The sequence below is a fragment of the Boleophthalmus pectinirostris genome, unplaced genomic scaffold (assembly GCF_026225935.1).
Source record: "Boleophthalmus pectinirostris isolate CB_2022bp ecotype Guang Dong unplaced genomic scaffold, ASM2622593v1 HiC_scaffold_5, whole genome shotgun sequence".
Classification (NCBI taxonomy): Eukaryota; Metazoa; Chordata; class Actinopteri; order Gobiiformes; family Gobiidae; genus Boleophthalmus; species Boleophthalmus pectinirostris.
Genome location: NW_026571404.1, coordinates 38148427 through 38162134, shown reverse-complemented (window position 1 = coordinate 38162134; position 13708 = coordinate 38148427). Strand labels below are relative to the sequence as shown.

Genomic DNA, 13708 nt, shown 5'->3' with positions numbered 1-13708 from the left:
GAGTAGTTGTGTGAGTTTTCTGTACAGTTTCACTGGTGTGTTGATATTGTACTTAACCAGATTAAAAATATTATTGATAGAGAAATGATTTTTATATGAGATCAATGCTGCTTTAAATTATGTCAACCTACTGTTAGTGTCATATGGTTTAGTCCTGGTTTTAGTCCTGGTTTAGCCCAAAATGTGAAGACAGGAACATACCACCGTGTAATCCAATTATTTCAACACTGTAACTGTAATCCAATTACCACTCATTGAAACAGTAACTGTAACTGAATACAGTTACTCATAATTTGTACTCTGATTACGTAACTCCGGTACATGTAATCTGTTACTCCCCAACACTGTTAGCGGCGCATTACATACGTCACGAACAAATATCAGCGATTGACTAAATGATAAAAAGTACCTGCCTACTGTCGAGCAAATGAACCCTAACACTGCAAGGTCAGACGGTTTCTGCGAAGTGAAACCAGCTGATGAATCAGGCTACCAAATTTGACCAATGCTTCAGTTTTAGTCTTAATCTCGCTTTAACTCCAGATTTTGTATTGCTATAGTCCTGGTTTAGAGGGAGATGATGAGAAGAGAAAGAGGAGAGGAAGAGGAGAGGAAGAGGAGAGAAAGAGGAGAGGAAGAGGAGAGAAAGAGGAGAGAAAGAGGAGAGAAAGGGGAGAGAAAGGAGGAGTGAAAGAGGAGTGTTGCTGTGGTCTCGGTTTAGTCCTGGTTTTGTCGTTGTTTGGACGTGTGGCAGGTCTTACATTAGCGACAGAGGGACTATTATATCCTTAAAGTGCTCCTGGAGGACACTGGAGGTTAATGACAGTGGATTTAAACGTGTCCCATTGCACTTTATAACTCTGTTTATTTAAACACATGAGCTGCTCGGGCCGCCAAGGTCACACACTGTGTCAGTAATAGTGAGTCTGTGATGGGGCTGGTGATGGGCTCACAGCTGTGCCGAGCCCGGGGAATATACCATTTACTGGAGCTAATGAATGACTGAACTCTTTTCATTCTTTTGAGAACAATATATAAAGATTTTAACAACTTTTTAAAAATATAAATTACTTGAAATTCTAATTCACAAGATCTCCACAGCATTATTATTAATGTTCTGATATATCTCCCACCTCTAGTGCACTGTGCTGGTTTACCCCACATCAGTGAATGAGGATTCAGACCACATCTCTGAAATTCCACTGAAAAGTTAAATAAGATAAATAAATAACATGATCAGAATGCCCCCTTTACGGTTTGCCTGGATTCAGAGCAGCTGTGGGGACCTAAAAGTCTTAAAAAGGTCTTAAATTTCATGTTTCTAAATTGAGGCCTTAAAAAGTCTTAAATTATGTTGTCCAAGTCTTATTTATTTCACAAAGGTCTTAAATTTCATTAGCCGATTTTTTTGTATACTCAGCCGGGCTGCAGTGTGATGTTAAACGGAGAGAGGAAAAAAAACAACAACGTGAAATCATGTAACGTGAATGAACGTCTAAGTTGGAGTTTTGGTTTAATCCACAGTGACTCTTAGATTCTAGATGTGTTACTGTAGTTGGTTTGTCATTATTAATACTGGATCTGGTGTTTTTTGCCTTTATAATGGGTGCAATGTTGGTCTTAATTTTCATGTTAAGTGATCTTAAAAAGGTCTTTAAAAAGTCTTAAATTTGGGGTAGTCAGATCTGGGGATGCCCTGGGATTGTTGCTTTAAAGGAATAAATCCAAATTCCTCCTGTGCAGTTTTTAAGTCTGTAAACCAACTTTGTTTAATGAACAGCTTTTTACTTTGACTGTTCACAGTAGCTGACAGCAGAGGGCGCTCCTGTGCCTATATAACTCATTGGAAATGCAGGTGTAGAAGTATATTTTTCAGGGATGTAACAATATCCAAATCTCTTGGCGCGATATCGTCAGGATATTTTAGAGAGACTAATGTAATTGTAGATAGGACACGTTTCTGCTTTTCAAATAATCTGACAAGATTTTGTTGTGAATTATTTCTGTCATAATCCCAAGAATTCAAGTAAAAACACATTTCTTTGTGTTGTTTGCACTGAAATTAATCATGGGATATGTAGTTCCCTGTGTTTATAAGCTGTTGCTACTATAAAATCAAGAATTTAAACAAAGGAACTTGTGATTCGGCATATTGTGACAGCCCATGATGTTATTGTGAGACTTTTGACGATACAGCATCACAATATTTCAGTTATTGTTACATCCCTAATATTTTCCAAATTTCCAAATATACTTTTAAATTAGAAAATGTGAAATACAAATCCCAAGGCGACCAAAATCACGTTTAAAAGAGAATGGAAGTCACTAGTGTCCACTTGTCGTACTCCAGTGCCGCCCCCTGCACACCTGCTCTCAGTAAATAGAGCCTTAAACCTGTGCTTAGGTCCACGTGTCCTCCACTCGGAGGCGGAGAGAAAGAGCATCTGATGGAAAAGACGTAAAAACACCAAAAATTAGGTGAAAAAATGAACCAAAAATTACGGGTCATTGTGCCAACACAGTGCACTCAATTAGGCATCGCACAGGTGTGAGGAACGCCTGATTATACGACTGGAGTCACGAGGAAGAGGAGAGGAAGAGGAGCAGAGAGAAGGAGAGGAGAGGAGAGGAGGAGCAAAAGAGGGCAGTGAGGAGGAAAGGAGAGGAGGAAGAACAAAAGAAGGCAGAGAAAAGGAGGAGCAGAAAGGAGGAGAGGAGTAGGAGGAGGAGGAGCAAATGAGGGGCAGAGAGGAGGAGCAAAAGAGGAGGAGCAACAGAGGGGAGGAGGGGAGAGGAAGAGGAGCAACAAAAGAGGAGCAGAGAGGAGGAGAGGAGAGGAGGAGCAAAAGAGGGCAGAGAGGAGGAAAGGAGAGGAGGAAGAACAAAAGAGGGCAACGAGGAGGAAAGGAGAGGAGGAAGAACAAAAGAGGGCAGAGAAGAGGAGGAGCAAAAGAGGAGCAGAGAGGAGGAGAGGAGAGGAAGAGGAGGAGCAAAAGAGGGCAAGGCAAGTTTATTTGTATAGCACAATTCGTACACAAAGTAATTCAAAGTGCTTTACAGAATAAGAAATACATTAAAATCATAATAAAAACAAATCAAAGCATAAATAATCATGAAGATTAAAAAATAATAATAATAATAATTTAAAAAAAAGGGCAGAGACGAAGAGGAGGAGACTAGGGGGAGCAAAAGAGGGGCAGAGAGGAGGAGGACACCACAACAGAGGGGGGAGAGAGGAAAAAGAGAAGGAGGCAGAGAGGAGGGGAGGAAAGTAGGATGAGGAGTAAGGAGGACAGGAGGACCAACAACAATTACCGGTATATAGCAAATGAATGTGAAAGCTGAGGTGAAGTAAGGGAAGGAGACAACAACAGGAGGAGAAAAGGAGAGCAGGAGCTGAGGAAAAGGGGTAGGGAAGAGGAGAAAAGAGGAAAGAGAGAGGAAGAGAGTGGGTAATTGAATCTGAGACACTTGAGAGGAGTGATGAAGGAGGAGACAGAATTATTTGGATTGTTAGAAGTGGCCATTTAAAGTGTTTCTGAAATTATCCAGCAACTGAGGAAGTGAGATGTACAAATGTGCTTTAGTTCAAGACAAAATACTTTTATGTTTGTGGTATCACTGGAAACTGGGTCACCGGTCCACAGATCTTACCCGTACCTTGGCCTGGTGCTGTCAGCTTCTTGTGGGAATGGGATGCACAAAATTGTCACGTGATTTTAAGCTCTTGCTGTTACACTTGTTTATCACTTCTCTGGGTTTGTTGTTCCAGACGAGTTTGGCTCAGCTTCACGCTCAGTTCCTGCAGCTGCTCGAGTCCCTCACAGAATTCTGGGAAGTTTTGGACGAAATCGACCAAAAGACGTGGGTCCTGGAGCCGGAGAAGCCCAGTCGATCAGACACCATGAGACGCATCGCCATCGGTAGATTGTGGGAGGGCATCTGACACACGGGGATATAAGAGGATGGGATGGGGATGGGCATCTGACTTATTCATAATCTTCCTGAAATTTGTGCATTTTTAGGCAACAATGCATCAATCAATGTGGAGGTGGACCCCAGACATCCCAAGATGCTCCCGGAGTGCTGCCTCCTGGGAGCAGAGCATGGTGGGTAACAAGAGTCGAGATCATTTAAAGACTTCATTTTTACTGTCTTAAAAACATCAAACACACAACTATGTCATTGTAAACAGTTTGCAGTGGTCCAAGGTTCTTCCTCACTTACCTTATGCCAGGAGTGTCAAACTCATTTTGGTCTGGGGGCCGTATCCAACCTACTTTGATCCCAAAGGGGACGGATCAGAAAACTCATGTCATATAAACCCCAAAAATAACAATAAGTTCAAATATTTGTGCAGAGAAACACAAATCTATTACAGAAATCTTTTTTAATTGATGAACTCTTTCTTTTACAAAATATTATAATATTATGAACAACCTGAAACTTGAAGAAAAAAATAGGAATAAGTCAATTTTTCTTGGAAAATCCTGCACTCTGCATTAACTTTTCTCATTTTGGACATTTTGTTGATGAGGGTGTCACGGTCAACAGTCAAAACGATCGTCCTTTAAGAGCGTTTGGAAAGAGACAAGTCTTCATTTCTGCTGCTCTGGTGGGAGGGGCCACGTACAGAGATGCTGCTATGATAAGCACCACAGAAAATTACCAATATTTTAATAGAAAATATTATTAAAATATTTTAGTAGAAAATCAGCCGTGGGCCAGATTAAAGGTCTTGGAGGGCCGAATCCAGCCCCTGGGCCGTATGTTTGACACCCCTGCCTTTTGCATTCTGAACATCCTAATTATTGAGTGAAGGTGAAGTGAGTGAAGGTTTGCACTGATAGTAAACCTAACAACAACTAGCATGTAATGTGCACTACCTGGTTATTGAACTTATTGGACTTATTTTGACCCCAAGAGCTGCTTGTAGTATATATCTGTACATTTTACTCAAACCCACGGGAAACCATCTGTGAGTTTGATTTTCACCAGTACACAGCAGATGTGAAACCTGGAATTAATATGGAGTAAGAAGCTTTCAGAAATATTCATGTGCATAGGAGAGAAATCTATGCATATTTGGCTGTAGTTGAACATAAAATAAATATTCATATTTTCCGCACTATAGGGCGCTCTGGATTATAAGGTGCATTGTCATAGAATGGTCTATTTTCGAACTTTTTTTTCAGAAATAAACCACATCGGACTATAAGGTGCATTAAAGGAAACAGAACAGTGTGATGGGTGAGTGGTTTTGTTTGTTTGTTCGTTCACGGTGACTCTGGGCTTTGTTCAGTTGTGGTGTGTAGGGAGGGTGTGTCTGGGACCAACGGATTGTCGGCGTGTTCGCAGTGACTCAGTTGTTCAGTTGTGTCTAGAAGTGGCACATTGCACTCGCTTTTTCGGTTCGTTCCTTCGTTCCTTTCCTCGTCGTCGTGGAGTGATGAGTGTGTCTGTGGGTGTTTGTCTCTGTGCGGTCGCTGTCTGCTCTGTGTGTGTTTGTGTGTTCTGCAGGTGGTGCAGCTTTGTAGTTTACTGAAGTGGTGCTGGGACACCTGAGTGAATTCGTGTATAAGGCGCTCTGGATTGTGGGGCGCGCGGTCGTTTTTGATGGGACTGGAGGCTTAAGAGCACAATCTATAGTGCGAAAAATACAGTACATAAAATACGTTGTGTGTATTTTATCCTTCAGAACGGGAAATGGCACTTTGCTAATTAGCCCTGGGATAATGTTATGTCTGATGATGTTATCTACTAAGATAAAGGTGGTTTTCTGTTCAGAGGAGGCGTTTCAAAATAATATTACACAGAAGCGTTTGGTTCCCGGAGTCAATGTGGCAAGACAAGACAAGTATATTTTTACTATAAACTGTAATTATTCCACCTGTTGCTAAGCAGTTGTAGCTCCTTATTGTGCCATTACTCAGTTTTTTTCTCTCCGCTTTTACCCTTCTCTGGTACAACTTAAGTTACTGTGGAGCTGTGACTCGATCAATGTTTCTTCTGCTCAATAAATAATGCCTGTGAAGTGATGATGTATTTTTGACAGTCGAGTTGCGTCTTTGAATTCATTTTCATACTGAAGAAAATGTAATCGTAAATTTTCAATTTGCGATTGTAAATCTTGATGTCATTACTTTTCAATTTGTATTCTGATGGATAAAATAACACATTTATGTTCAACTGGACTCATTTCAGAGTTTACAAATATTTATTTCATGTTCAACTATAGCCAAATTTGCACAGATTTCTATCCTGTGCGCATGAATATTTCTGAGAGCTTTATTACTTCATATTCCAGGTTTCACATCTGTGATCTACTGGTGAAAATCAAATAAACTTACAGATGGGTTCCCATGGATTTGAGTAAAATGTACAGATATATACTAAAAGCAGCTCTTGAGGTCAAAATATGTCCTCAGTGTACAGACAAATATGCATGGATTTCCCAAATATGCATAGATTTCTATTCTATGCACATGAATATTTCTGAAAGCTTCTTACTCTATAAAAAAAAATGTGTCAAAATAAAAAACAACTTATTCTCCAGAGACATATTTTATGCCATACTGTGGATATTACAGTCAAAGGAACAACAACATCAACAACAGCAACAGCAACAGCTCTCCTCCAGGCCAAATAAGAGTCAGGTTTGTGGAGATGCAAGTCGTCTCAGAGTAAGGACACACAGTTTTCATTTTTTCAGTGCAAAAACAACCACAATTACAGAAAAACAAAAACAAACAAACAAAACATGATTTCATTTTATAAAATTTTCTGGCTAAAAAGTTCCACTGTGTCTTTAATTCTTTAAGTACAGCAGCATGTCTGAGCTGCATCGGAGACATTCTTGAGCTCTGTTGTGCCTGTCTGTTTTCCTCCATTGTGCTTTTGTCTTCTGTCACTTCACTCCAAACCGCTTCTCTGCCCCTCGTCAATCGGACGCCATTGTTTCTGCTCGCCAAGGTCACATGACTCTGAGCGCGTTTCCACGGCGACGCCACTCTGAAAGATATTAAACGCGACGGAGACGAGACCCCAAACACAGAGAGGGCGCGGGGAAAAAATATTGGATTTTGCATTTAGGGAAAATAGGAAAGAGTGAGTGATGAGAGACAGGAGCCTGCAGGAGTACAGTTCACAAATAACACCGTCTGCTGCCTCTAATGGCTCTATCAATATTTAAATATGCTGTTGTGCTCATGGGCAAGACACTTTAAACCTGTATGCACCAACATGCGAGGCCGAAAACAGACAGCAGCAGAAACATAGAAAATATTCTTTTATTAATGCATTTAATTACAGAGACAACACTGGTTTGGAGGACTGGTGCAGGTTTGAGTTGTGAGTGGTCACAGCAAATCACAAATAACAACATTTTCTCTGTGAAAACTAAATAACTGGTCTAAACACTTAAGATCTCTACAAACACTGTGTAACTGTTTCAGTGGAGTGTCTGCCCCCTGCTTGTCTCCATGGAGATCCAGTAGGTGGCAGACCCTCACCAGAAAAGTTGCATAGTGCACCTTTACTGTGTTTGGGAGTATTATCATGAATCTGTTCAAATAACTGGACAGGGTCCTGTAATCACTAACTGCTCGTGTTCAGCTGACACGACACTTACAGCTTTCAAAAAGGTTGGATTTTGTGATGATTTTTAACAAATTTAAACCTTATTTTTTAGATTATACACTTTTTTTTTATCTCTAAATCATTCACTTGTCTTAAAAACAGCTTTTTAATCGTTCGCTCTGGCTCCGCTCCAGCTACTCTCACTCTGATTGGTCAGAGCGGTCATGTGATATGCGAGACCTTGTGTGTTGGTGTGTTGGTGTGTTGTTGTGTGAGAGAAGAGCACTACTGCACATGCTCATTGGACAGGGAGCCATCAGAAGTATCTAGTCGGGCTAGTTGTGACCAGGACAGACCAGGACTTCTGACATGTTTCAGGGTGTTGTGGCGAAACCTAAAAAGGGAAATTGTGGGAAAACTATGAGATAAGAGATATCAAGATCATTTTTGCTGTGCCAGTAGGGCTTGTGGACCTGTACAAAATACAGTTGTATGCCAAAGTTAAAAGCATTTTCATTTATTATTTTTACAAGAGTGTTTTCAGCACCTGTGGAGAACATTCTAGAGTCATGCACCATTGAGCTCGGCCCACAGAGACGGGTGACTGTGTTTAGACCCTGAGGCTTTTTTTTTTTTTTTTTTTTTAACTGAGCTTTCTACCATGTTATAACATTATTCTCTCATCACAAACCTGTCTGAACAGTTTTAGATGTCATCCATGCATATTTGAGTAATCTAGCGATCTCTCCTGGGCCCTGTTCAAACCCCCACAAGCCTATGTCACCCATTCTCCCACACAACAGTTCTCCTTCTAAATATGTGTTAGTGAACCCTATACAAGTAAAATACCCTGGCTTTAAAATAATCTGCATATTAATCATATGAGTCATTATTAATTAATGATCAGTTAATATTGTTACTGTACTGTCATGTGTTTTTCAGTGGTGACTCCTCTGAGGAACAAACTCAATGCCAACATGCACCTGTGGTATGAACTCACTCAATGTGTCTATCATCTCCCCCCTCCTCCCTCTGTCCCCCTGTCCCTCCATTTCTCTCCCTCCTCTCCTCTCTCTAGTATCTCTGAATTCTCTGTTTGTGTGTTTTTTTGTAGGAACCCTGAGTGCAGCGTCTTGTCCAACCTCGGGGATGTTCTGGAGATACAGTTCCCATCACCTGCCACTCACCACAAATCTGTGAGTCTCAAATACAACAGAAGTACTCCATAGATACTCCAAAAATACTCCAAAATACACAAAAAGACACATTCACACTTCAAATACTTTAAACAAAAACATTTCTCAAGTACTTGATTTGAATAGACGACTCCTGTTCTGATCATGTGAAACCTCTCCAGGACTGTCTGATTGTTTGGTTATAAATGCCTGTACAAAATCACACACCACACAAAATCATTAAAAACATCCAACTCCAACATTTTACATAATAGTAACAAGAATCCCTTTAATTTATACTGTGTCTTTTTGGACACTTTACACTTAAAGAGTCTATATTACACTTTTCTGATCTATGTTACAATGTTTCCTGATCACAAACAGACCTGGGGCCTCATTTATAAAAACTGCGCAGGAGTTGTCGTAAGTTAGTGCGTACGCCTAGTAGCTACAGCAAGGCGTGCGCCACGCAAACTCCATATTTACAAAACCCACCGCACGCACCAAACCACGCAATCTTTGCTTTATAAATCCCACCTGCAACTAGAATTTGCGCACGTAAACCTACGTCACGTCGCGCCCTCTCCACACCTCCACCTCACCATAACAGGAGCATGTAAAGTGACTGGTGAATGAGATTTCCTTAAACATGAGCCGATAATCAGTGGGTTTGACCGAGACACGCGGGACAGAGGGAGGAGGAGGCTCCACGCAGCACCACGTGATCACGACAAACACTTTATTAAAGACTTTATTAAACCTTGTTTAATAAATAAATACAAAACTAAAAGTGACAACAATGACTCATCTGTTCATTTAATCATTTTTTATAATATTTAGGCAGCACATCTTTGCAGTAAAGACCATGTGTTTTTTCGCTGTTTCAAGAGTTTTATCGCTATATTTTTAGGTCGGGTCACTCTGGCGCTCGGTGCGTAAAGACTAAAGTAAAAGTGTTAAAGTTGCGTTCATTAAATCAAAGTCTGGCTCCTGCTGCGTCCAAGGGAAGAGTTTTCTCTCAGGTCGGGTCATTATTTTGTCCTCTGTGTTGGTCACAGTCTGTGTTCTATAGAAGTCTATGGTCGCGGTGTGGACTGTGGGACTCTGCGCTACACCGAGTCCGGGAACGTGGCCGCGCTCGTGCACGAGTGTCAAATGTATAATATTGTGGAGAATAATGAGTGGAAAAAACAGCCCTTCTCCGTATTTTGGCGAACCAAACACTTAAATGCGCAAATCAGAAGGTAATTCTTCTATATACGTGGATTTTCTGATCAAACTCTTCCTCAAACTCTTTTCACTTCTGCCTCTCTCCACGAGTGTCGCTTTTCCCCCGTGTCTCCAGACTTTGCGAAGAACTTACAGGAGGTCCCGAGTTGGCGTAGAGTTAAGCAAAGAGCCACGCCTTAGGCGAGTTTTATAAATACCGCGGTTGGCGTAGGAAGCGCGCACGCATGGATTTTTGCGTAAGCAAGATTTATAAATGAGGCCCCTGGACTTGTGTTTTGTTTCATTCACACATTCAACACACAAACTCTGCACATTTAGGCTGAGTTCTTCTCTCAAACAGAAAAATGTTCAAATGAATGACCAATAAAGGGACCAATAAGGTTTTCTGAATTTGAATCTGAAAACACTTTGTGATAGAACATGAATAAAAAAAGACTTAAATGCATAGATATAAACACAAAAAGTAAATATTTCTATTCTATAAAAACAGGCAAAAATAAATGTTATGCCGAATTTTCCTTGTGTCCGAAAAAGGAGTGAACATAGTTTAAATCTCAAAAGAGTGTATTCTGTGTAATATAGATGCTTTAACGTCACATTATTCATTCATTCCTTGTTGCCAAGTGTTCATCTGTAGCCGCAGCTGCCCTGGGGTAGACTGATAATATTGAGGCTGCCAGTCTGCACCATCTACCTCCAACCACTGTCAAACTACATAAAGACTCATGAAGAAAATTTAACTGGGGCTAAGCACTTCATCACATTTTAATCTGGTTCTTTCTAAAAGTCAATAGACCTTTTTCACAACGGCCTGAAGTCCTGCCTGGTAAGGTTTGCGGAACTTCCGGTTAATGGTTTTTTGTGTCAAATTGTGTGTGTAAATGTGTGTGTAAACGTGTGTGTAAATGTGTTTTGTATTCTCCAGCAGGTTCATAAATCTGCCCCATCACCAAATATTCAACCAACAAACTCCACAAAGGAAAAACATTCTAACATGAAGAATTTATTCACAACTATCAAGAGAAGAAAGATGAAAACTTAAAGGAGAACAATAATCACACATTAGTGACACACTGAACAAAACTAACGTAAGTAATGTAAGTAATATGCAATTCAAGAATTTTGAATTAAAAATAAAAATGTAATTCATGTTGTAGATATTAACATAGAGAGATTTGTGCAGTTTGAATGCTGGACATTCTGAACATCTCTAACATTTGAACTGCACAAATCTCTCTGTCTATGCTTATATCAAGATCATGAAATTGATTTAAAATTTTAGAATCAGAGTGAACAAGTTACTTATTAATGAATTACTTATTACTTGCGTTATTCATGAGCATAGGGTTAGTTTAGTTCAATGTGTCACTAATGCGTGGTTGTTGTTCTTATTTAAGTTTTCGTCTTTCTTCCTTTGATAGTTGTGGATAAATTCTTCATGTTAGAATGTTTATCCTTTGTGGACCTTGTTGGTTGAAGATTTGGTGATGGGGCAGATTTATGAAGCTGCTGGAGAATACAATACACAGTTACACACAGAAAACCATTAATTGGAAGTTACAGCCAATCCTCTGTCAGTAAAAATGTGTTTTGGAGCAGACGCAAGACAAGTTTATCTGTACAGCACAGTCTGTTCAAAGTACTTTGCAGAATAAGAAATACACTGTATTAAAATCACAATACAAACAAATCAACACATAAATAATCATCACAAAATTAACATTAAAAGAGAAGAGACTTAACACAAGACTTAAGAGGAAGAAATGTGAAGTTTTTTTAGTTACACTGATTAAAAGTCTCATTTATTTTCAGGAAATAAATACTGAATGCAGCTTGTTTCATTAAGACAAAACAAAACAAATTGAAAAGTGTGATTGAATAATGAGGAAAAAAAACATAATTAATTCAAACTGGAGCAGACAGCAGTTTTTTTTTTGAGTTTTTTTTTTTTACAGTGTACAGTGTTTGAGTGTATTGTTGAGGCAGCTCCAAGTCCCTTTAATTGGTTTCCTGTTTACAGATGATTTAAATAACAAAGATTTCCGAACGCGCGGCTCCATCTCTCCCCTTTAATCACACAAACACTCGTCCCCTCCGCCCCCTCCCCCCGTCCCCCCGCGGGGTCAGAGGTCGCCTGTTTATTTCTCCAAAGCTCAAATGATTCATGCTTCACTTCATTAAGATTCACAGCAGCGGGAAAAGTTACACTCACCAGATGTGGGGGGGCTTTTTTTTCTCGACTTTTTTTTCTGCGTCATGCGTCTGAGGGAACAGGGGCTGCGTGTTAAACAGAGCAGGTAGAGACGAGGAATAGAAAAAAAAAGGAAAAGCAAAATAAACGGAGATTAATTACCAGTTGGTTAAGAATGTCTTTGCCTGAGAAAAATGACTGCAAGCTTTTTCTGAATATTCTACTCCCTCATCGTGGTGTTTTTATTTAGGGAAGGTCCAATATCATATATTTTTTTTTTTTTTCTGATGTCCAGTATTTGTCTAATTACTGTAGCTGGTAATTCGTATTAATATTTTCAAATCCACTGCAAGGACCGATAAGTAAAAATAATGTTAACACTAGGGATGGGCATTCGATGAAATTTTCTTAATCGATTGTCGGAAGAATTAACGATCGATTATCGATTAATAATTAATGTTTTTTTATTAAAATGATCATCATTATTATTATATATATCTGCAGAAATAAATTCAATTTTACGACATATAAACCATAACCACTCTAGAGCCACATCTGCTGTTTGACATTATAATGTGTTTAATTCAGTTTTGTTCAACTCTCACAGAAACGAAACTTAAAAACGCATCTCTGATTTACATAAACTAAGCGAAGATAAAACTACAGCTCTTATGTCGCTGATGTGGTTCAACTTCTGTCGGATTAAAAGACATGACTCAGGTGAATACAGGTTAGTGTGACCAGATTTTTGTTTGTCAAAACCAGGACACCGTACGGGGGGAGGGAGGTGGGGACTTGTCATCGACATTGTGCGACTCTCACATGGCGAAACTTTTTCCCACTGGACACAGAAACATGTGCTGCTTTATACACTGTGCACATGGACTCACACTTGTCCCGAACGCAACGGAAAGCGTGGAATTTCTTGTACAAATCATCGTTAAATACACATTTGTGCTTCAGTACGTTGCAGACTGACCCACTGTTTGTGTCTCGCTCCTTCTGATGCAGAGACACATGTACACACCTGTTTGGTCAGGCTACACACAGCAACCTACATTCGGTTTGTCGATTAAAATTAACGTATTCGATGAAATTCTTAATGATCAATTATCAATTAATCAACTAACCATGCCCATCCCTAGTTAACACATTTGCCTTTTTGTAAAAAATGACTAAATGTATTTCTCAGTGACATTAAATGATTTGTTACATGATTGTTTTAAATATACGGCCATATTTTTAGGTTATTAAACGCATTATATATATAAATAATAATAAAACATTGACTGAATTATCAATACTGATATTTAGGGATGTAACGATATCCAAATCTTTCGGTACGATATTTTTACCATATATTATCTTATTTGCCGGACTATAAGTCGCTCCAGAGTATAAGTCGCACCAGCCAAAAATTGCGCCATGAAGAAAAAAACATATGTAAGTCACATCGGATTATAAGTCACACTTTTTGGGGAAATGTATTTTATAAAATCAAAGACCAGGAACCAGCATTTCATCTTGAAAGGCA

General features: G+C 39.5%; 1 protein-coding gene across 1 annotated transcript in view; it reads left to right on the top strand.

Annotated features, from left to right (window-relative positions):
• The window catches only part of fancl (FA complementation group L), a 78438-nt gene that overhangs the window by 55497 nt on the left and 9233 nt on the right, over positions 1 to 13708 (top strand). The window contains exons 8-11 of the mRNA XM_020918513.2: positions 3773 to 3923; positions 4026 to 4109; positions 8521 to 8566; positions 8693 to 8774. Of these exons, the coding sequence (XP_020774172.1) occupies positions 3773 to 3923; positions 4026 to 4109; positions 8521 to 8566; positions 8693 to 8774 (363 nt within the window). The remainder of the gene's footprint in view (positions 1 to 3772; positions 3924 to 4025; positions 4110 to 8520; positions 8567 to 8692; positions 8775 to 13708) is intronic.